The 23,524-nt window shown below is 36.1% G+C and overlaps 1 protein-coding gene across 1 annotated transcript in view; it reads left to right on the top strand.

Annotated features, from left to right (window-relative positions):
- Window positions 1–18,329, top strand: part of ERCC4 (ERCC excision repair 4, endonuclease catalytic subunit) — a 54,944-nt gene extending 36,615 nt beyond the window's left edge. Inside the window, exons 8-12 of the mRNA XM_069087608.1 lie at window positions 542–652; window positions 2,563–3,136; window positions 5,665–5,757; window positions 13,755–13,867; window positions 14,322–18,329. Coding sequence (XP_068943709.1) covers window positions 542–652; window positions 2,563–3,136; window positions 5,665–5,757; window positions 13,755–13,867; window positions 14,322–15,055 — 1,625 coding nt within the window. The 3' untranslated portion in view covers window positions 15,056–18,329. The remainder of the gene's footprint in view (window positions 1–541; window positions 653–2,562; window positions 3,137–5,664; window positions 5,758–13,754; window positions 13,868–14,321) is intronic.
- Window positions 18,330–23,524: the final 5,195 nt, after the last annotated feature.

The raw sequence follows: 23,524 nt of genomic DNA, 5'->3' as shown, positions 1-23,524 counted from the left end.
GCCTCACCCTCCGGCAGTCAGAGGGTACTAGAAAGGGCTTGCGTCGGGCCCCTCTTCTTCACAAGACTCTGAGCAAAAGTGGAAGGTGGACAGAATTAGGATCCCCTGCCTCCCTTCTCTGATGTCTTTCTGCCTTCACTCTCTTTTCCTTCCATTCTGCCCATCTGACTAATCTTCTTCCTACAAAGATCTGTCATGTCACTCCTTTACTCAGAAATTTTTAGTGGTTCTCTATGCTTAGAAGATAAAATTCAACCTCCTTTGCTTAGTATTTAAAAGCCCCGCACAATCTGATGCCACTATGCCTTTTTAATCTTAATGGACATTATTTTCCTCTGTGAGCAAACAGACTGATGCTTTTTCACCTCTCTGCCAATGCTGGACCTTGAATGCCTCCCCCAGCTTTGTCTCTTGAATTCATCTATTTAATAGACAATTATAATAATAATATTTAAAAATTCATTTGTTGAATTGTAATATTGAATATCTTAAGAATGGCAGTTTTTACCTGAAGTGAAATGTATTATATATTGTTTTGCAGAAATTAAAAGAGAACTGGTCCTAGAAAGCAATCCTAAATGGGAAGCCCTAACTGAAGTATTGAAAGAAATTGAAATGGAAAATAACAACAGTGAAGTTCTTGGTGGCCCAGGTAAGAATGAGCCAAACAGTATATTAAGCAGTAGCAATAAACTAAGCAGGTAAGTGTTCCATTTTAGGAAACTGCTTAGAAGTGACTCCCAATTAATCTTCTAAAAAATAACTTAATAAATACCGAATGTAAGACATGAAGAGTCTGCCTAGTAGCGATTTTTTACTGCTTTCATAGCTTAATTATCTATTTCACCTGACTTTTTTGCCTAAAGGAAGGGCTTTATTTTTTTAGAGGTTTCAGGACTTTTGAACTTCCTTTAAAAGGATATAGCCCATTTTCCAGGAGAAAAATCAAGAAAGAATCAAACTTTATTTTACTGACTGCTATCTTTATGTTCTGGATTTCAGCTATTTGATTAATAGGAATAGGTTTGCTTCACAGACTCTCAGTTGTCTGTGTACAAAGGTGGTTGTAGTCTCTTTAAAATCACACTTACATTATTTCTCAAATAATTTGTATTACTGGATTTAAAAGAGAGTTTTTAGCAAAGGAAATACAGTTGTAATGTGGTACATGTAAATGTAATATATGAGTATGAAAATGTCGTTTCTTACTAGATCCTGTTGTCTAAGTGTACTTAGTCTAGTATGGTAACAGTTTCTCAATTCTAAAATATTTTGGAATGGTTTCTTTAAAGAAAATAATGAAACTTGCTTTTTTCCCTTCTTTGTATCTCTTCAGCTTTATAATTCCTATAGATCAAAATAGACAGTCTTAAAATCCCTAAGATCTCTGAACAGTGAGATAATGTTGCTTCAAACATTAATTGTGTTATGATTTAAAACCCACTGTAATAAAGAAAGGCGGTCTTCCCTAGAAGGCCTTTTGGTCTCCTTCCCAGAGCCTCTTTCCAAAATTCATACCCTTGTTTATTACACAGAAGAGACATTATAAAAGATTAATTTTGTCAGGTTTGCCCTCGCTTACCTAGCAGCAAGTCGTATCTGCGAGCAGTTTCTGTCCTAATCTTTGTTTGTTTTCTTAAATGTGTTTGCATTATGTGAGGCAATTCCTGTAGATTATCAGCTTATTCAAGTGAATAAAGCACCACACTGGGAATCAAACACCCACTTGTTCCTTAGTTTAGCCACTAAATCTGTGACTGTAGCCATGTCATTTAGTGATTGTGTCCCACTGGGCTTTTCCATCTGCCCAGCCACTGTATCATCCAGACTCCTGGGCTTTGCCATCTGTGCTACCACCAAACCCTAAGAACCACTGGACCTTTCCATCCTTTCTGAAGACAGGCTTTCCTTTATGCGTTTTATTAATACAGTTAGATTGTGAACTCTTGAGAGCAGTGACTGTTATAAGTTTCTCTTTGTATCCCTAGAGCACAGTGCTTGGTACATAGTACATACTTTATATTTGCATTTTTATTCATTCACTTATTCTTTCTGCAGAAAATAAAAATATGTATCATTTCAATGTAAAAATAAAAGTTTAAAAATAACTTTAAGTTTATGGATAATTAACATAAAAGTACAAATTATAACTTTCATTTTATCCAATATTGTTTTATAGCAGATAAAAATAATTTAAATGAGGCAGTTAAACTTTTAAAAGTGGTTTAATGTATATTTTTCTTTTTATTGTTCACCAAAATAGACAAGTGATTAAAACAGTCTTATCTGATATTATAGGAAGCAAGAATTTTTATTTTTTTAATTTACTAATAAAGAAAAATATTTTTATCTTATTTGTAATATTACTATTATTTCATAAAACAGTAAAAATATCCAACTTAGACTTTTAACCAAAAGACTTAAGATGAAAGGATATGACAAACTTTTGAGAACAATTAAACAATTTATAAATTATGTATCTTTACTCAAGAGGCATGATGTGGGCTTTCTTATTTTTTGAAAGTGAGATATGAAATTTTTTTTAAATTTTCTTGGCTTCAGGGCAAGTACTTATTTGTGCAAGTGATGATCGAACATGTGCACAACTTAGAGAATATCTCACTGTTGGAGCAAAGGCTTTCTTATTGAAACTATATACAAAAACCTTTGGAAAGGATAACAAAGAAATAAAGATGAAATTCAAAAAAGAAGACAATTCTAAGGGAAACCTGAAATCTGGCAAAGAATCCAAGGTCTCAAAAGCCAAGGTCAGGACTTCTATGAAACAAAGACCTCCAAAGAAGAAGCAAGAAATGACTTTAACTCAAATGGTAACAAAGATTGAGGATGAAGCTGAAGAAGTTGATTATAAAGAAACAAGCAACAGCCAAGAAAACTGCCTCAAGGAGACTGAACCTGAAGTGTTTGATATGAATTTATCATCTGATGCTGCATATGGCATCCTGAAAGAACCCCTCACTGTCATCCATCCACTTCTGGGCTGTGGTGACCCCTATGCTCTGACCAGGATACTGCATGAAGTGGAGCCAAGATATGTTGTCTTATATGATGCAGAACTAACATTTGTTCGTCAACTTGAAATTTATAGGGCAAGTAGGCCTGGGAAGCCTATGAGGCAAGTGTGTTCAGTTATTGTGAGTATAATTACAGGGTTTTTTAATATTAGTTTTACTCTTCTTTGGCATTAACTTAAAGTCATTACTGGTTCTTTTTTCCTCCTTTAAATTATTATTATAAAAAAATTTATTATTCTGAGTTATATGTATTAGCATACTTAAAAGTCATTTGAAAATTTACTAATCTGCATAGTCATGAATTTAGGAAGTGTTATAAGAAGGGATCTAAAAATGCTACACTGGACTGAGTCCTCACAAACAAGGAGAGCTAGAAGGGATCTTAGTGAGATACTTTAGTCCAGTGCTTCTTAAACTGTGAGTCACAACCCCATATGGAGTCACAGAAAATTTGGCAATAGTAAAAGGTTTCTGAATGCACAATGACCAAAAATTAATTCAAAATCAAGCACGTAATGAATCTGAGGTGTTTCTGGCAGCACTTGCCAGTGTTGCATCTTGCAATTTTACTGGGCCTTGGTTCTGAACACTTTGTACTGCACTTTAGGCCATGCAATACCTACAAAAGCTGCCAAAACACAAAAAGGGTCCCAACTGAAAAAAGTTTAAGAAGCCCTGCACTAGTCCAGTTCTCACATCTTAAAAATGAGGAAACAGAGACTCAGGGATGGGCTGTGGCTTGCCCAAGATCCTACACACTAAATAGCAGAACCTGAAATTAAAAGCCATGTTTTCTGACTCTAAATCCAGTGCCCTTTCTAGACCTCATCCTAGCAAATCACTTCTCATTTTTTCTGTTACCCTGTTATCATGTTGTATTTGTGTTAAAGTTTAATATACAGAATCATATCAGTAAGTCTGGTACTATTAAAAAAAATTAATACAACTTACATTCAACCTTAGCTTTGGTGATAGTATCAGTCAGTGTTTTTAAATGCCCATATCTTCTAAAGACTTGAGCCAAGGAAGACAGAAGGCATCACATTTATCTTCTAGTAACTTAAAGAACTGTCACATGGGAGGTTGGATTTATTTTATGATTTCAAATAGCAGAATTTGGACCAGTGGGTGGAAGCTTTAGGGAGACAGATTTTGCCTCGGAATAAAGAACTTTCTGATAAACTGAGCTGTCAACAATGGATTAAGTTGCTTGATTACGTGATTTTCCTATAACTGGAGAAGTGTCCAAGCAGAGACTGGATGGTCACTTTCGGGAGGCATTATTAGGGGCTTATATATTTGGTAATGACTTGTACTAGATGGCCTCTGAGGTATTTTTCAACTTCTCATATTCTATAACCCTGTAAGTTTAGTATCTTGGATGTCTGATTTTGAGAAAAATAAACAGCAAAATTATTATCTTGAACTCAGTGTGAACCAATACTCAGAGCCAAGAGAAAACTTTCTAGCAGCCTTTCAGATAAACACATGCTGGCATATCAAAGCAGTAGAAGTGAATCCAAAGAAATACAGGATTAGAAGTTTGGATAAAGAGTGAGATGAACAGAAGTAATCAGGGAATAAATAAATGTTTCATTCTTAGTTCTCATTGTTCTTAGTGATAGCATATATACTCTGAAGATTTCTGTTGCCCGTTAATGGACCAATTAGTAACATTCTTGGAAAAAAGTGGAGGGTGGGGGATGTTTACAAGGAAAGAGTAGAAAAGTTGGAGAAATTTCTTTTAAGGTGGGAATAAGAGAGGAAAACCTTCAGAGGGTGGAGAAAAGGGGGGGGGGCAAAGGGGATATAGTTGATTCCACCTCCCAGCAGTCTCTATTATAAACAAAATAGAAAACAGACAGATTATCTGTAAGCGTTTATTACCAGGGAGGATTTGGGATGGAGGAGGGGAGAGGCATTAGAAAGTGACTGATATAAAGAAGAAAAGGGCATCAGTGAAACATTTCAAATGAAAAAAAGAGGCAACATAAATAGCAGACCTTTCTCCTCTACCACCACCCCAGAAAGAAGATATATGTATAATTAATTTTGAGAAGATTGATAAAGTCCATGTGTGTTGTACTCTGGTGTGTTTATATAAAATGTGTCATGTCTCTCTTCTGTTAAGACATTTGCCAATGCAAAAGATCTGAGACATCACTTGGAGAGATAAAAATCGTATAGATTTCACTGACTGTTTATTTTTCACTGACATATGATTTTTTTATAGATTGGTTTCTATAAACAATCTAACGTTTAAAACAGTTTTTTGGCAGGAATACAAAGCAAAAATGAAAAGAGAATATAATCTCTTTGGGTTGGTGAGGGGTGGTTTTGGACTCCTTTATATTTCTGAGGAAATAATTTCATCTTCTCTAGTTGTATTTCACTGTTTACCCAAACTTGATTCCTTCTTTTGACAAAGGAAAAAAAGTTAGGCAATAAAACCTTTAATAGGTAAAGTTTTAGCAGCTTAATTTTAGTAAGAGTGTTATCAATGGAACCTTTTCTGCTTAGTCAAATATTTATCCTTTGAGTTGCTAAACTTGAAAGTTATATTATTCCCTATAGGGATTAAGGACTGTATTTTTGTGACCTAAAAAAAATCTTCTGTCTTGACATACAGGGTTTATTTTCTTATATACGGAGGTTCAACTGAAGAGCAACGCTATCTAACTGCTTTACGGAAAGAAAAAGAAGCTTTTGAGAAACTCATTAGGTAATACATAGATCATTACCATGTAATTAGCAAGCTATAGAAAAGGTCCCTAAAGTGATCCAGGGTAGATTTCCAGAAGGAAAACCTATAATGCACATATAAAAAGAATGAAGAAATTGCTGTGTTTAAATTGTTTTGTTTTGTTTAAGTTTCTTGGAAAATGAAAAAAGATAGAGAAACATAGTGAGAAAAGGTTGGTTAGATGATCCCTGAGATGAGTCCAAATTTCCCCCAATCAATTTGGATACTCTTCCTATACAGGAAGATGACTTCCAATTTACCTAGTGGCTCATAAGAGACATCTAAATTGACCAAGACCTTTTCATACCTAATTGGATGCCTTTGATCACTTTGATTCAGTCAGGCTGCTGTCCTACCTGGTTGAAGTACCAGGATGCAACATTTTATCATAATTCAGTTGGTTTACTCAGTTCACCCCTACCTTCCCTCCTGCTATCTTCGCACAAAGCTTTGCCACCCTTCCCCTACACCCCCCCCCATTGTTACTGCTCTCCCTCCTCATGTTAATTTGAATCTTTTTACTTTTGTATGGTTGTCTTCCCACTGTAAAATATAAGTTCTTTGAGGACAGGACCATTTTGGTTTTTTGCTTGCATACATAGCACCTAGCACAATGCCTCATACTTAGTAGGTGCTTGTTAAATGTTTGTTGAATTGAAATTCTCATTCTCCACATAAAGGCCAAACTAATATTTATACTCTAAAAAATCTCAAAACTAATACTTATGCCCAAAAAAATTAACCAATCCCTTCCTAGTCACCCAACAGCCCAGTTAGTTCAGCAGGTAGTAAAAATACATTGAATTATTTATTATTTTGAATCATATTGAAGTAATTCAGTAGCATTGCATGTCTGTTACCTTGTAACTATAGCACCTACCTCACCACATTTCTTTACAAGTAGTTTTGTATACCATAGGGATCAGTGATAGACTGTGGGTTAACACAATGAATCTTTGAATCTACTAATGGCAGATCTTGGAACATAAAGAGTCTTCTGTGTGTTCGTTTATATAACACTTGCCCATAAAATTAAATAGTTTTGCGTGTTACCTGCCTTGATAAATCTAAACCTCCTGTGCAGTTAAGTTTCTGTTTGAATAAATAAATCCTTCCAAGTATCCAGTCGTCTGTATTGTGGAGGTTTCCTCATAACATTTTTCCTCACTTAAATTTTTGAACTTTGAGAAGTTCTTTAAAAGGCAAAACTTGTTTAAGGAATTGTACTGTGGGAATCAGTTCATGTTAAAGAGCGTTTACATTAGAGCCAGACATAGAGCATGACCTCTACCACAACCTGCATGTGCCAAGTTCTTAGGAATGCAATATTGCCATTTAAAATACTTAATGTATAATAATAATATAAAACAGTGCAGCTAGCAGGAGAAGACCTGTTTGTAGTCACCGGGATACATGAAACGACCAGCCACTTGTAAAGAAAGGAAAAATGTCTTTGGCAGTAGAGCTAGCAGTAGGATTCTGCCTGTTAGAGAGTAGTAGTAAACAGTAGTCTCAACTTACATTGTTGTCAGGTATTAATATTCTTATTTCACCAATGACACCAATACCATAGATGTCCCATGATGTAAAGTGGATTAGTGATAGAGCTTGGTTCAGAAACCTTTTTTTCCCCCCAGGATCCTAGGCCATTCTGTCATTAATGCTTCTCTAGATTTTCTAGGTGTCATTGAAGACTTTAAAGTAAATATAATAAAACCTAATAATAGAGAATGAGAAGCAAATCTGAATGATGGAGTACTTTAGTGAAATTTTATGAGTTTGTACAATCAACTGCCCTAATCTAACGAAGTGTTGAAAGTAGAGGGCCCTTATTACCAAAAAAAAAATAAGGATTATGTATAGTTGTAATTTGAGCTCAGTCAGGTTAATTTAAAAGTGATTAATTCAGAAGACTTGTTTCAAAGAAAAGTTCCAGCTTTTTTGTTTGTTTTTGTTTGGGGGTTTAGTTTTGTTTTGTTTGCTTTTTTGGAGAGCAGTTGGGGTTAAGTAACTTGCCCAAGGTCCCATGGATAGTTTTTGTGTTAAGTGTCTGAGGCCGGATTTGAACTTGGGTCCTCCCGACTCCAGGGTCGGTGCTCTAGTCACTGCGCCACCTAGCTGCCCCTTAGTTCTAGCTTTTTTGAAAGAATTGTCGTTTTTATATAAATACTACTGTATTTACAAACTGATTATAACAGTTTTCATTTTTGAAGGCTCATATTTTGCATTTTAAAGTACTGTTATTTTCATTTTTTATAATTTAGTTTTGCAGCCATTATTACTTATTTAACTTGCTTAGTAAAACTAATTGAAATTATTGTAAAATCATTTGGAGGCAAATTTTCAGTATAACAAGTATTAATCATGGATATTAAGAATATCAAAAAATTATAAGGTTGTGTGGTGCTATATTGTATTAAGAAGACAGCAATCATCGTCAAAACAATATTCAGTATTTTTACAGTAATTTGCATTTTTAACTAAGCAAGAATATATATACATATATATACACATATGTATAATGCCTATTTTATTTTTAAAATATTAACTTTTTGAAACAAAAATTACATATAACCCATTTATGCCAGGTTGGCACTAGAAGTTTAAACATTTAGTTACACAGCAAATTCAGCCTTTACTTTCCCCTTCCCTTTTATGGAAAAAAGACGAACTCCCTGAATTTTTCAGTTCTCAGTTTGATATTAATTAGCATAAAAAAGACTTAAAAAACAACAATACCAGTCTGTGTCCGAGAGAACACATAGTGAAACACATGTCTCCACATAGTAGAGAGAGAGAGGGAGTTCCTGGTACAGAATATTGTGTCTACTTGCATGTAATGTACATTGTTGCATAGAATTACTGTGTCAGTTTTTGCTTAATTCCTTTTTCTTGTCACAAAGGAAGGTTCAATCTGGAAGGGGGAATAGTTCTACCTTAGAAATAATTATAAAGACATAAGACATCAATAATTTTTTTAAAGGCTTATCGAACCCTAAACCTAGAGCTGAAGCATTACCTAAAATCCAAGTAGTATATACTTCAGCATTTACAAAATTCTGAGCTATTATAGAATAACTGAGTGAAGCAAGCAGAGCAGGTGGTATTAACCTAATTTTACAGATGAGGAAAATTAAGAATTGGGGAAATTCAGTGGTTAACACTTACTACTTAGTGTCGGCTGGCAAGTGGTATTACTCAGGCTGGAACTTAAGTATTCTAGCTTTTATCTCACTTCTCTTTCTAGTCCAGAGTGTTGCATCTCACCTGCAAAAGTAGCTCCCATTGTTCATTCAAATTAGTTTATCAGGCATTTATTAAGAACTTAATATGTGCCAGTCACTGTCCAAGGACATAAGGATACAGAGACAAAAATAAAACAACCTCTGCCCACAAGGAACTTCCATTCTCCTAGAGAAGAGTAATACATACCAAATAATACAGTCATCTCAGAGGAGTGGAGGCAGGAACCAACACTTGGGATGTCAAAAAAAAGACCCCTTTTTAGGAGGCGGTACCAAGTCTCATGAACCCTGTAAGGGAGTTAGGGGCTCCAAGATGCAGAAGTGAGGACCAGGAACTCTCATATCATCCTGAAAAATAAATTGCAAAGGTGTGGAGGCTGTAGAGATGAAGGGCCATGCATGGAGAAAAGCAGGTTTGCCTGGAACGTAACAGCACATGACAGAGAAAGCAGTATGTAGCCAACCTAGAAAGATGGACTGGAGCCAGATTGTAAAGGGCCAAAGCAAAGAGTTTTTATTTATCCTAAATATTGTATTATCCCTTCAGTGCATTAATAATAGCAAAGTGTCTCCATGTACCACCCGAGCACCACAGTTCTGTGGAGTCCATATCCTTACTTTCAGATGAGGAAAGTGAAGGTTAGACATTACGTGACTTGCTCAGGGACCCACAGCTAGTAAGTGATAGAGCCAGGGCTCAAATATGAACTTTCTTACTCCAAGTACTATATAGTTTCAGATAAACACACTAGTGACTTATACACAAAATTCAGAGTACTTTTCTTTCACATCTTATAAGCAGACTTCTCTTTCTTCAGTGGTTTACCCTTTGCCTAAGAATCATTACTCTGTTCTAGAGTAATAATTACTAGATGCCGGTGTCACAGTTAACTTTTACTCTTCAGTATTTAAGGCTTAGTTAGCCCTTATGAGTATTGGTATTGGAAAGAAATTGGGCCGAAAACAGTTCCTGACTATTGTGTTGTGACCAACTTCTCTTCATCATGCTAATGATAACTTTGTATTTCTATATATGTTGCCTCAAAAGCTGTATGACTAAGAGCCATAATTTGTATTCCAAAATTATATATCTTAGTTTTAGCCTATAACAAATTTAAAATGAAACCTGACATGTCCAAAGGACAGTTCCTTGAGGAATTAATTGGCAGGTTTTCTGGTTAATCAGAAACATCTTTTTGTTTCAAACCTATTTTAAAATCTTTTGCAACTATAGCAGTATGGCAGACTTCTCTGACACTGCATCCCATGGTGACTTATCTTTAATGTAGTATTTAATTATCTGGGTTACCAATCTTCATTTGCTCCTTAATTGTTTTTTATCAACTTTTGGCTCTTCAACTACATTATAAGCGCTTTGAGGTCAGCCACTAGTCTTATTATTCTATATACCACATAGCACAGTGTTGTACGTATTGTAGACACTCACTTTTTTAAACTTTCCTTTATAAATAATGTAGAGTAACATAATTTAATCTTATTTTGATTTTTGTGAGAATATGAGAATTTTGTGGCAGTTGCATGTAATCATGCAGAACCTCAGTTTGGTTTTTATATAGATTTATAAAATTGTTTTGAGGGCACTGTTATCCTTCATGCCACGCAGGTTCAAAACTTCAGTCAATCTTACTTCCCCCTCTCCATAACCAGTCAGTTGCCAGATCTTATTGAATCCTACCTCCACAATATATCTCATATTAGCCCCTTTATCTATGTTAAAATAGCCCATCACTCCAGTTTAGATCTTCATCAATCTTCCCTTTCAGTAGTTTTCTAGACTCATTTTTTTGATTGTGGCTTTCAGGTAGTCCAATAATTTTTAAATTATCTCTCCTGGATCTGTTTTCCAGGTCATTTGTTTTTGAAATGAGATATTTCACATTGTCTTCTATTTTTTCATTCTTTTGGTTTTGTTTTATTGTTTCTTTATTTCTTATGAAGTCATTACCTTCCATTTGCTCCATTTTAATTTTGAAGAAATTATTTTCTTCAGTGAGCTTTTGGACCTCCTTTTCCATTTGGCTAAATCTGCTTTTTAAGGTATTTTTCTCCTCATTGACTTTTTGGACCATTTTTACCATTTGGCCTGGTCTGTTTTTTAAGGTTTTATTTTCTCCAGTATTTTTTGTGTCTCCTTTATCAAGCTGTTGACTTTGTTTTTCATGATTTTCTTACATCACTCTCATTTCTCTTCTCAATTTTCCCTCTAGCTCTCTCTCTCTCTCTCTCTCTCTCTCTCTCTTTTTTTTTTTTTTTTTGCTTTTTGCTTTTTGAAGGGGGAAGAGCAGGGCAGTTGGGGTTAAATGATTTGCCCAAGGTCATATGGCTAGTTTTTGTGTTAAGTGTCTGAGGCTGGATTTGAACTCAGGTCCTCCTGACTCCAGGGCCATATATATATATTTGAATATTTGCTTCTCTTGCGTCTTGTATCTGAATGTCAAATTTTCTATTCAACTCTGGTTTTTTTTTTTCAGCAAGAATGCTTGAAAGTTCTCTATTCCACTGAATGACCACCAATTCACATTTTTCTTGGAGGCTTTGGATGTAGGAGCTTTGACTTTGTTGTCTTTTTCTGAGTGTATGTTGATCTTCCTTGTCACCAAAGTGAATTTCTATAGTCAGAATTTTTTTTCTGTTGTTTCCTCATTTTCTCAGCCTTTACCTTGACTTTCACCTTTTTCTTAAAGTAAAGCTCTGCTTCCAGGGTGGAGGGCTGACTGTCCCCAAGCTTCAGGGGTTTTTTCAAGGTGATCTAAGGATAGGTGTTTATTACTCTCTTAGCTTGTGCTCTGGTGTGTGAGCAACCACAAACACTCCTTTCTGCCCTGGATCTCTCATTTGCCATGGCTGCAAGCTCTGCTGTGGGAATGCTCTTCCTCACCCTGGGACTGCTACCCTGGACTGTGACTCAGATCTGCGTATGGGCAAAGCAGTGGAGTCCTGTCTCAGTGCTATCAATAAGACCCCTGTATTTTCCTTTTGACCAGTCATTTAACCTCCTTACCATCTGTGGGCCAACTGGTCTGGAAACTGCCACTGCTGTCAGTGATTCAGTTGCCCCACAGCTTACTCCTACTTTGCTGGTGCCCAGTCTCTGCTGGGGTGGCCTGTATTGGACTATGTTTCTCTCTTACCCTGGTGCAGCAGACCTTTCCTGCCAACCTTCCAAGTTGTCTTAGGCTGGAAGTTTGCTTCACTTCAACATTTCGTGGGTTCTTCTGCTCTAGAGCTTGTTTAGAGTCATTTTTTAAAGGTAGTTGGAGGGGTTTGGGGGAGAGTTCAGGTGAGTCCCTGTCTTTACTCTGCCATCTTGGCTCTGTCTCTCAAGCTTTGGGCTATTGTAATAGTTTTCTAATTAAACCTCCCAATTTTTAGTCTCTTTCCTCTCATTGATATCAAGCTCAGATAGAAATAAATCCCTGTGGGCCTCATACTTAGAAAACACAAGGCAACATTGTGTTGTATTGTATTTTTATTGATTTTGTTTTACATTTCCCAGTTACAATTTAATCTGATTCATGCCACACTTGGGAATTCTGAAGACTATGAGTTTGACTCCTCTTTATCTTCTGAAGTAACATTTTGAATCACAGGTCACTTTTTTTAATTGCCTCTAGGATGAAATAAAATCATTTTGGCATTTAAAGTCCTTCACAGCCTGACTCAGACTACTTTTCTGAACAGAGTTCACATTACTCCCCTTCATACACTCTCTATGTTTTTCTTTCCCTAACTTTGCATTTCATCTCCCACCTATAGGCTTTTGCACAGGCTTTCCCTCAAGCTTGGATTGCACTCTATCCTAACCTCCAGTTTTTAGAATTCTTAGTTTTCTTCAAGATTTAACTCACTCAGATGTCACTTCCCATCAGAAAGCCTTTCCTGTTCCCCTAGTTCTTCATGTTCTTTCCTCAAATTATGTTGTAGTTATTTATCTGTTTAAGTATTATAGACTCCCCAATAGAATCTTAAGTTCCACAAGAGTATGTACTTTTTAAAATTTTCATATACCATAACCTAGCACAATATCATGCATTTATGGGGTACTCAAATAAAGGTTTGTTGAATTTTGAATTGAGAAAATACAAGCTCTATTGGCCTGAAGAATTAAATGTGTGCTGAAATCTGCACAACCTTGAAGTTGTTTTTAAATGTTATAATTCTCTATTTATAATTGTTCTCATTGTTTGTCTTTCTCTCTAAAAGTTTAATGTGTTTTTAAAATTCCAATTAAGAGATCTAGCTCCTCAGAGTTTTATTATATTTCTCATTTTACAAGAAAAAAAAATTATTTTAAATCTAATATTTGTTTAATTTTTTTAAATGCCTTGATTTTTATCCACTCCTATTATAAGCAGTTGTTTACATGTAAATATTTCTGAATGCTTAGAAATAATTTACTGTAGCAAACATTCCCCTTGCAGTCTTTTTTTGTGCTATCCTAATTAATGAAATTTTGGATTGTCAAAGCCTTGAAGAGCCAGTAGTGTGAAAAATATACCCTATCTTCTATTGGAGGACCAGGAAGTAGTATACAATTTTTTTCTACTTCTTTTAGCTATCATTTGCTGTATATTTTTGGGTTTAATATATCGTTTTGCCATACATCAAATTATTTGTATTGTTTTATATTTGAAAAATATGTGAAAAAATAAATGTAAAATTTACATTGTTGAATTAAATTTTTTTTGCCCTGATTGCATAATATTTCAGAGAAAAGGCAAGCATGGTTATCCCAGAAGAAAGAGAAGGCAGAGATGAAACAAATTTAGATCTTGTAAGGGAAACTACATCTTTACGTGATTCCACTGACACTCGCAAAGCAGGTGAGTTGTTACTCTCTCCAGGTCAGTGTCTTATGCCTGCAGACAAGCTTATTTGTATGCATTTGTCATTTGTAAGACCTTCATTTGTAAGTTGGAATTATGTGTACGTGATGTCTAAAGTTCTTTCCAATTCCATAGTTCTGGGATTCTCTCTTGCAGTCGTTTTTGACTATCAGGACCCATTATGTCTGGCAGTAAAATTAAATTAGGCTAACTGTTGAGAAGTACAGCAGGTATATGCAGTGTAACTTTATTTCCAAAAAAATTTTATGTAGGAAACATTGTAATGCCATGGACCTGATTTGGGAAACATTTTGTTAATAGACATTGATAAGGACTCTTTCCAGACACCAATCAAAGTTGAACAAAAGAAACGATTTTAACTTTTAATCCTTATTTAAACATATATCTTTCTTTAATGATGTCATTATAAATACCTATATTCATTTCATAGGTGGCCAGGAAAAGAGTAATTTACAACAGAGTATAATTGTGGACATGCGAGAGTTTCGAAGTGAACTTCCATCTCTGATTCATCGGCGAGGCATCGACATTGAACCAGTCACTTTAGAAGTTGGAGATTACATCCTTACTCCAGAAATATGTGTGGAGAGGAAAAGTATTAGCGATTTGATTGGTTCCTTAAATAATGGTCGTCTCTATAGTCAGTGCATCTCCATGTCTCGATATTATAAGCGACCAGTACTCCTGATAGAGTTTGACCCCAGTAAGTCTTTCTCTCTCACTTCTCGAGGCTCTCTACATCAGGAGATTTCCAGCAATGACATTAGTTCCAAACTCACTCTTCTTACTCTTCATTTCCCAAAACTCCGTATCCTTTGGTGCCCCTCACCACATGCAACTGCCGAGTTGTTTGAGGAGTTGAAACAGAACAGGCCCCAGCCTGATGCAACAACAGCTATGGCCATCACAGCAGATGCTGAAGCCCTTCCTGATGCAGAAAAATACAATCCTGGGCCCCAAGACTTCTTACTAAAAATGCCAGGTGTCAATGCCAAAAACTGTTGTTCTTTGATGAATCGTGTTAAAAGCATTGCAGAATTAACAACTTTGTCACAAGATAACCTCTCAGGTATTCTTGGAAATGCTGCAAATGCTAAGCAGCTTTATGATTTCATTCATACATCCTATACAGAAGTTACGGCTCAGGGAAAAGTTAAGAAGTGAAATTTGAGAGGTGACTCATTTTTATTACATGGCCAAACTCTTCATTGTCTCTTATCATAATAGCCTTCACACACTCTTTAACTCAGCTTTTTACTGCTTTCAATTATAGTCAGTGGAACAGAAATCTTAGAATTTCAAAACAGGAAATCATCTAGTCTAAGCCCCTCAATTTACCTATAAGGATAAGTGGCCTATCCAGAATCAAACAGCTAATTAGTTACCGGAGCTAGAACCAGAGTTCAAATCTCCTCTGACTTGAAGGCCAGTGTTTTTTCAGTTACACCACCTTGAGATCTTCTGATGCATTATGGGAGTCTTTTTAAAGCTGCCAACTTTGCTCTCTCTTCCCCCTTTGAGATACCAGCACAGTTATAAATGAAGTATGTCATGGTGTCCATTTAAATTTCTTTAACTGTTTATGGATGAAATAATTTTTTAATGAATTGAGATTTGTCCTTCTAAAATTTTGATATAATACTTATAGTCCAGTTTTCTTCTACTGACTGTACAAAATATACCAGTGTATCATGAATAGCTCCAAAGGGAAGGAAACCACCTGTTGTCAATCCTGCCCACTTCCTAACCTCAATATAACAGCATTGGAGGACTTACCTCTGCTGATTGAAGAGTACAACAGGTAGGATGATCAGCCTAATTAGGAGAATATATGTGATATGATATAGTTTGGCTAATAACTTTTTTATAATATAAAATGAATTGCCTATTTGCAGAATTTAGCAGTGTTGATGAAGCTTTAGAATTACATTTCTTTGAAGATCCCTAATCCCCTGGACTCCTGGGTTATCAGAGCCCTAAATTCTAGTCTTTAAAAGCTTTTTCTTTCTCCCTCCTACATATGCCTTAAGATCACTCTATAACACCCTGAAATACTTTTTGAGCTCATTTCTGATCTGTTCACTTCCACATTTTCTGCATTTTGGGGATTACAGTGTTAAATCCACACCCTCGTGTGAGGTCTGGATTACATGCAAATGAATGGCTAACTAAATTGATGAGGTTTCATTTTTTGTAGTTCAGTTTTATCAAAAAAATACTGCACAAGAATCAGTAAATAGGAAAGTAATTATAGTTCCAAGCTTAATACATTTTTTTAAATCATAAACTTTTATAGAAAAAAAGTCAAGTTCATGCTTCTTTTGTGAGTAACCTGACTTAGCATTCTGCTAACATACATGAAAGGTTTACATTTCGTTACTTAAATTGTCTATAATAGAAGTAGTCTATAATAATCTGGTTGTTGGCAGTGAATTTTCTGCTCCTAGTTGATATGGGCTAACTTTGACTTCTACAAAATTAAAAGGCAGTCCATGTGACAGAATTTACATTCTTTTCTATGGAAGTCAGTTTTTTTGTCACACAACATGGAATAAGAAAGCAATGCACACAACTGTATAAATCTATTTGTAAATGCCACTTACATATTATTTCAACATTAATCTTTTATTGAAATTTAAGTGTGATATAAAGATGACAATAGCATACTTTTAAATTGAATTCCTTGATTATCATTAATTATGTTGGTTGTGATTATAAAATTGAGAGTGCTTGGAGTGGTAGGGCAAGGGACGTGGAAGAAAATCATTTTAAAACACATAAAATTCTAAGGGTTTTTGTTACAGTTTCAAAAATTTACTTACTATAAATTTTCCAAATAAAAATGTTCATCTGAAGCATTGGGATTTTCCTAAGTAATCATCTTACATTCATATTTATATTCACTTTATTTTTGGAAGAGAGTTCAAAACCATCAAATGTTCATTAAAGTAGAACAAGTTCTTTTTAAAGATGCCAAGTTTTAAACTATCCCATGTCTAGTATATCACAGCAGTCTTAGAGTTTATTAATATTCTTGCCTCTTAGCACTCTAATATTATTATTCACCATTATACATGTTAGCTATTTAAGGGCTATAGGTCTCTCTCATGGATATTTGAGGTGTAAAAAATTTATCAATGAACCTTAAAATGGCAGTCATTACTAACTCATTGCCAGGCAGGTTAGCTAAAGTTCTCTACTAAATAAAAGTATATGTGAATTTGTATTCACATATAATTATACTTTATCAATATATGAATTGTATTGTACTCCTGAGCTTGGAATCATGGAAATGTATATAATGTTAGGCTTAAATAATGAATAATTATGTTCATATTTTTTATTTAAATACTTAGTGTATATTAATTTTTTCCAGGACTTTTTGTTAACTAAGCACATATTTTTAAATTTAAACTTTTCCCTCTATCTAAACCCCAACTCTGGAATAGATAAAATAGAACAAGAAATATTTCTCATTTATTTGCAGAGTTCTTTTTTCTTAATTAGTATTTTTTTAAAATCTAAGTTTTACCTTAGCAGTGGATTTGACTTCTCCTTAATCCCTCAGGATTAAGAGATATTTCAGTACAAAGCATGTGTTATCTATGTCCAGGGAAAGGTAGAGATTAAGACACAGTGCAAAAATGGCTTAATATCTGAGCATAGAATTTATAAAAAGGTCATAAGCAAAAAAATAAAAATGAATGTTCCAGAACAATTCAGGGAAGCTACAGATTGGGGACAAGATGTGAGGGGAGCTTGTAAATTATTTAATGTGGTTTTTTTTTAGTATGGTTTAAAACTTAAACCATATTAAACCAGTATTTTAAACCATTTAAACCAATATTTGAATATGGTTTTAAAAGATTTCAAAATCTTTTTAGAAAAATTGTTTTGTGTGTATATGTTCTTTTTAATGTAAAGAAACTTTTTTAGAAATGTGACATTTTAGAGAGGAAGGAGCCTTTTCACCAATTTAAATACTTTGACTGAAATTTAGCTGAACAAGAAGTTGGGGTTTTTTTTCTTTGTATTTAATTCATATTTACTGTCGTGCTAAACTTCAAGTACCTGATGTACATCATAGTAGGCCATACATGAAGATAGCCTATAAAGTGCAGTTATATTTTAATTTAAGGCTATTTAAGCAGAAATTAGGGGAAGAATGGTAGAATATAATTGACTTATGTCTATACTAAGCAGAAGTTAGCAAGATATGCAGCAGAATTTTTTAAAATCTCAATATAGAAGCACTCATGGGCTACATAAATACATTTTAGACTTTAAACAATACTCAATGTATAAAAACCCTAATATGGGGGAAAAACACTCTGAGACACAAATTGTTAAAAAAAAAAAACTAAAATGTGCTTTTTATTATTACTATTTATTTTTATAGTTCGGCTTATTTAATAAATCACCTTCCCTTCTCAGTAAACTTTGACTTTGGTCAGTTTCATTTTCTAGTTTTTATTTTTAAACCTGTTTCTCTAAAATAACTCCAATCTTTTCCTGTATTTAATTCTCATTACATCATTTGGACCATACTTTACATTTCTTCATGTGAAGTTTAGAGTGCAAAAATTATTCATTTTACCTTGCCATTTGTTACAATCTATTTAGCATTATTAGTTTTTGTTTACTTTTTTCTATAGATTGGCTTTAATTGTTTAACTTTACCTTTTGCTTTAAAATGTACAATAATGTCTCTTTTTAGCAAAGTGGGAAACAAATTAGTTCCTACATTCAAAAAATAATAGTAGAGTATTTTTGTTATGAATGAATGAACGGGGGGAAAAAGTACTCATGATGTGCCAAGTGCTGGGAAATACAAATACAAAAGCAAAGCCAGGTCCTGCCCTGGAGCGGAGCTTATATAAATAAAATCTTTTCAAAGATTTATATAACCTGGTACAGAATGAAGCAAGCTGAACCAGGTAAACAGTGACTACAACAAGGTAAAATGAGAGAATAATGACAAAAATAAACAATTCTGCATAATTATAATACTGAGCTGAATACCTGAGAAAGTGCACTTGACCCTCCGGGTGAGGAGGGGATTGCACTGATCATGGGTGTGGAATATTTAGTACATGGTCAGACATCCATATTTTGTTTAGTTTTTACTAACCTACTTTTTTTCCTTTTTTTTTCTTATTACAAGTGATGACTCACCACAAAGGGGAGTAAGGAATACATTGAAAATGAATGTCATTTAGAAACAAGAGAGATCAATAAAAATAAATGAGCCCTTTCTTAGAAAGCAGTACTGAAACTGCCCCCCAAAAATATAATAAATTCTCTCATTTATATTTTCATCTGCACCCAGAGAAGGAGGAGGGTTGTTGTTATTGTTAAATGTCAGGAAAATTAGATTCTTGAGTGCTTGTAGCAGTAAGCACCCCAACATCCCCAGGGTCGCTGCCACCACAGGTTCTTAGATCTGCTTTGTTAAAGGAAAGCAACTCAAAATGGGTTAACATGCTTACTTTTAATCAGTCAAATATGTATCATATAGTTCAGGGGGAAAAGGTCAGCATCCCAAACTTCAGAGTATACAGACAGAATTATCAAGACAGAGAAACAGATCAAGTAGACAGTTTCCAAAATGTCCAACCATTACATCCATACCAAATCAACATCTGGGTTTTTCAAAGCCGAGGGAGGGCTCTCAACAACGGCTTCCCAGAATCCAGATCAAATCACAGAACACTTCTCAAAGTGAGCCCCCAAAACAAAGCTACACATCAGGGCTTACATAGCCTTCTCCTGGCTCAGAGAATGTAACGACCTTATTGACCCACTGGCCAATCAAAAAGTATCTACTGAAAAACATGCCTCCCACCCCAGGATCCAGGTGCACTTTAGCCTAGGGGCAGGGAAGATCTTTAAAATTTACATTGGGCCCCAAGATCTTTCATGCCCATAGCATAGTCAATTTACTTTTGAATTAGCACTAAACATCTCTTAGGTCACATTTTCAAGATACAGACTAAAGTTACCAAAGTGGCCACTGGGCCTTAAACAAACACAAAGTACATTGCGTTATCACCTCAATTCAAAACAAAAGTCCAAATAAAGTTCTCTTGGGAGGAGTGGGGTGTCCTTCCCCTCACACAGCTCCAGCCCCTGCTTCCAAGTACAGAGAGGGGGCTGGGCAACAAAACCAACAAGGTGGGGACCTTGGGGGTCCAAGGCACTTCATCCCACCCACCATAGTCACAAGTCCATCCTCCCCCTGGGTCCCAAACTGTGGGATGCAGCAAGGAAACACACTCAGTGCCCCTGCTTTGCTGCTCAGTTCTTATCTTTTCCTGTGGCTGAATTCCGAACTCCTGGGTTCCTTCTCCTCCCGCAGGCGGCAGCCGCTCCTGGCTTCTGCCCAGGTCCCGATGCAGGCAGCTCACCATTCCTGCTGTCAGCTCAGCGAAGTCCTCATGCAGGAGGACTTCTTCTCTCCTGGTCCATGGCTCCACAGAGTCACAGCTACCACAACTGGGAAACAAACAATTATCCCAGCGCCCATACTTTCCTTTTACTCTGCAGATCCTGTTCGTGAAGCCATTTTGTAGCAGCAAGCACCCCAGCATCTCCAGGGTCGCTGCCACCACAGCTTCTTAGATCTGCTTTCTTAAAGGAAAGCAACTCAAAATGGGTTAATAAACTTACTTTTAATCAGTCAAATATGTATCGTTTACCTAGTTCAGGGGGAAAAGGTCAGCATCCCGAACTTCAGAGTATACAGACAGAATTATCAAGACAGAGAAACAGATCAAGTAGACAGTTTCCAAAATGTCCAACCATTACATCCATACCAAATCAACATCTGGGTTTTTCAAAGCCGACAGTTTCCAAAATGTCCAACCATTACATCCATACCAAATCAACATCTGGGTTTTTCAAAGCCGAAGGGGGGCTCTCAACAACGGCTTCCCAGAATCCAGATCAAATCACAGAACACTTCTCAAAGTGAGCCCCCAAAACAAAGCTACACATCAGGGCTTACATAGCCTTCTCCTGGCTCAGAGAATGTAACAACCTTATTGACTCACTGGCCAATCAAGAAGTATCTACTGAAAAACAAGCCTCCCACCCCAGGCTCCAGGTGCACTTTAGCCTAGGGGCAGGGAAGATCTTAAAAATTTACATTCCCATTACAGTGCTTTTGTATTTCCACATACGGCAGCACTTCTAACTTAGACTGGCATTTTTGATACTTCATGTTACTCAGGCTTCGTATTCCATTCTAAAATTAGAGGTTGTGAATGTGAAAAGTAGCTGTTACTTATTTTTCAAGAAAGACACTGAAGAATAGTAATTTAATACTAAGATTCTTGTCTGTTGTTTCAGTGATGCTTTATTTCTCCTTTCTATTTACTAAACCATAGTAGAGCTCCTTATCACCTTTAATCAGAATTCCTTATCAGCATACCCAATATCCATGAACTATCAGCAGACTGTGGCCTACTCTGTAAGGTGTAGATTCATGAATGAGTAAATAGACATTTCAGATATTCCACAGGATCCATTTCTGCTTCATAAAAGGTTAAATTTAACAGCACAGCTCTCAGTTCGGAAAAAGAGAAAATGATATCGTGGTAGGCCAAACAAAATCCATGCCATTGAAGGCAAAGTTCCAGGGGATTAATTAAAAAAAAAAAAAAAACGGGTAAAGCACTTGGAATATTTTTAATGGTAATATGTGCTAGGTAAATTCACCTGTATACAGATATACCTATATGTATATATGTAGGTGTTGCATGTGTGTTTTTTTATATATTCACACATATATGTCTTAAATAAAGAGTTCAGACATAGATCATCTGCACATATATAGTTATAGCAGTACTTCTGTGGTAGTAAAGAACTGGAAATAAAACAAATGCCCATCAATTGGAAATGACTAAACAAATTGGTGATGAACTGTTTCTCTCCTACCCCTCTCTGCACCAAAAAAAAAACAAAAACCAGTGAATATGAAGAATTATGAGAAAAATGGAAAGATTTATATGAAATGATACAGCATGAAATCAGAACCAAAGAACAATCCACATAATTACTACAAAATAAATGGAAAGAACCAAAAAACCTACTATGTACTCTATAATAGTATGAAATAGCACACATACTACGTACTAACCAAAATTGACCAAATAAAATATTATAAAATGCACATCCCTCCAAGATGAGATGGGGGGTAGGCATCAATGGGTGCAAGGCTCAGGGGAGGCTACTATGATTGCTATGTGTGTTGAACATCGCATAAACTATCAGACCTAGTGCATGTGTTAGCAAGTCTGGCTTTACTGCTTTTTTCGCCCTTCGTTTTCTTCTGTATCTTTAAGTGATTGTGGGTTATTTATAGGTATATATTCAGAATTGAAAGTAATTAAAAAAAAAAACAAAAGATCCATCTTAAAGACTTTAAAATAGCAAGGTATCATATGTATGTCTGTCACCTGTAATTATGAACTCTAGAACCAAAACAAGTTTAAAAATTACTGTATAGGCGGAGCCAAGATGGCGGAGTAGAAGCAGGACCTCCCCGCTGCTCCAGCTTCCACCTTCCCCAATCCATGTAAAAAGGGGACTCTAAACAAACTTTGGAGCTGCAGAACCCACAAAATGACACAGAGAAGCTAACCTCCCACTGAGGACAGCAGGGCAGGCCAGCAGGAATCAGCCAGTGCAGCGCTCTGCAGAGCCCAACCCTACACTGAGGCTTTAGCCCCAGGGCAGGCCTGACCAGCCGCCTGCTGGGCAGACTCCAGATCAGCAGCAGCTGTGGCTGTTTCCAGATTTATCAACACACAGATGCGAAGGACAAACTGAGAGGTCAGTGCATTCTGGACTTTGGGACCAGTAAGTAGAAGTGCGTGGTTTTTGCCCACCAGGGCGAGAAGCCACTGAGGCACCAGCACAGCCAGCCAGCGCCATGTGGCAGCTTCAGCTCCTGGCCTGCAGAGTGTAGGGGGACCAAGCACCAGTCCGAGGGGTAATCACTCTTGCTGTAACCTGCTTGGATCTGGATTGCGGCAGAGGGTGGAGGTCCTGGGGTGTGTGTCCAGCTTGCCAGAGCGCGTGGAGACCTCAGAGAGGGCACTCATCTAAGACCTCCAGCAACTGAGAAAACCCCAACGTTTGGGATGAAAGCCCCCCTGTCTGGTGGCAGAGTCCTACTGTGGAAAAAAGCCAAAAAAGTCCACCCCTCTTGACTGAGGGGTGACATGACCAGACAAAGGAAACAAAGCAGACAGAAGATTCTACTATTAGACTCCTGTTTTGGGGACAGAAAGGAGCAAAGCATGGAACAGGAGGAAGACAGTGAAGTCAGAACTCCTGCACCAAAAGCTTCAAAGGAAAATACGAGCTGGTGACAGGCCATAGAGGACCTTAAGAAGCAGATAAGAGAAGTGGAGGAAAAATTGGGAAGAGAAATGAGAACAATGCAAGAAAATTATGAAATAAGAGTCAACAGCCTGACTGAGGAAAATAACACCTTAAAAAACAGACTGACTCAAATGGCAAAAGAGACTCAAAAAGGCAATGAGGAGAAGAATGCCTTAAAAAGCCAAATTTGCCAGATGGAAAAAGAATCTCAAAAGCTCAATGAGGAGAATCATGGCTTCAGAA

The sequence above is a fragment of the Petaurus breviceps genome, unplaced genomic scaffold (assembly GCF_028583685.1).
Source record: "Petaurus breviceps papuanus isolate PSGF00001 unplaced genomic scaffold, PetGlider_PUasm1.0 118, whole genome shotgun sequence".
In the NCBI taxonomy this organism is placed as follows: domain Eukaryota; kingdom Metazoa; phylum Chordata; class Mammalia; order Diprotodontia; family Petauridae; genus Petaurus; species Petaurus breviceps.
This window is presented reverse-complemented; position numbering and strand designations above follow the sequence as displayed.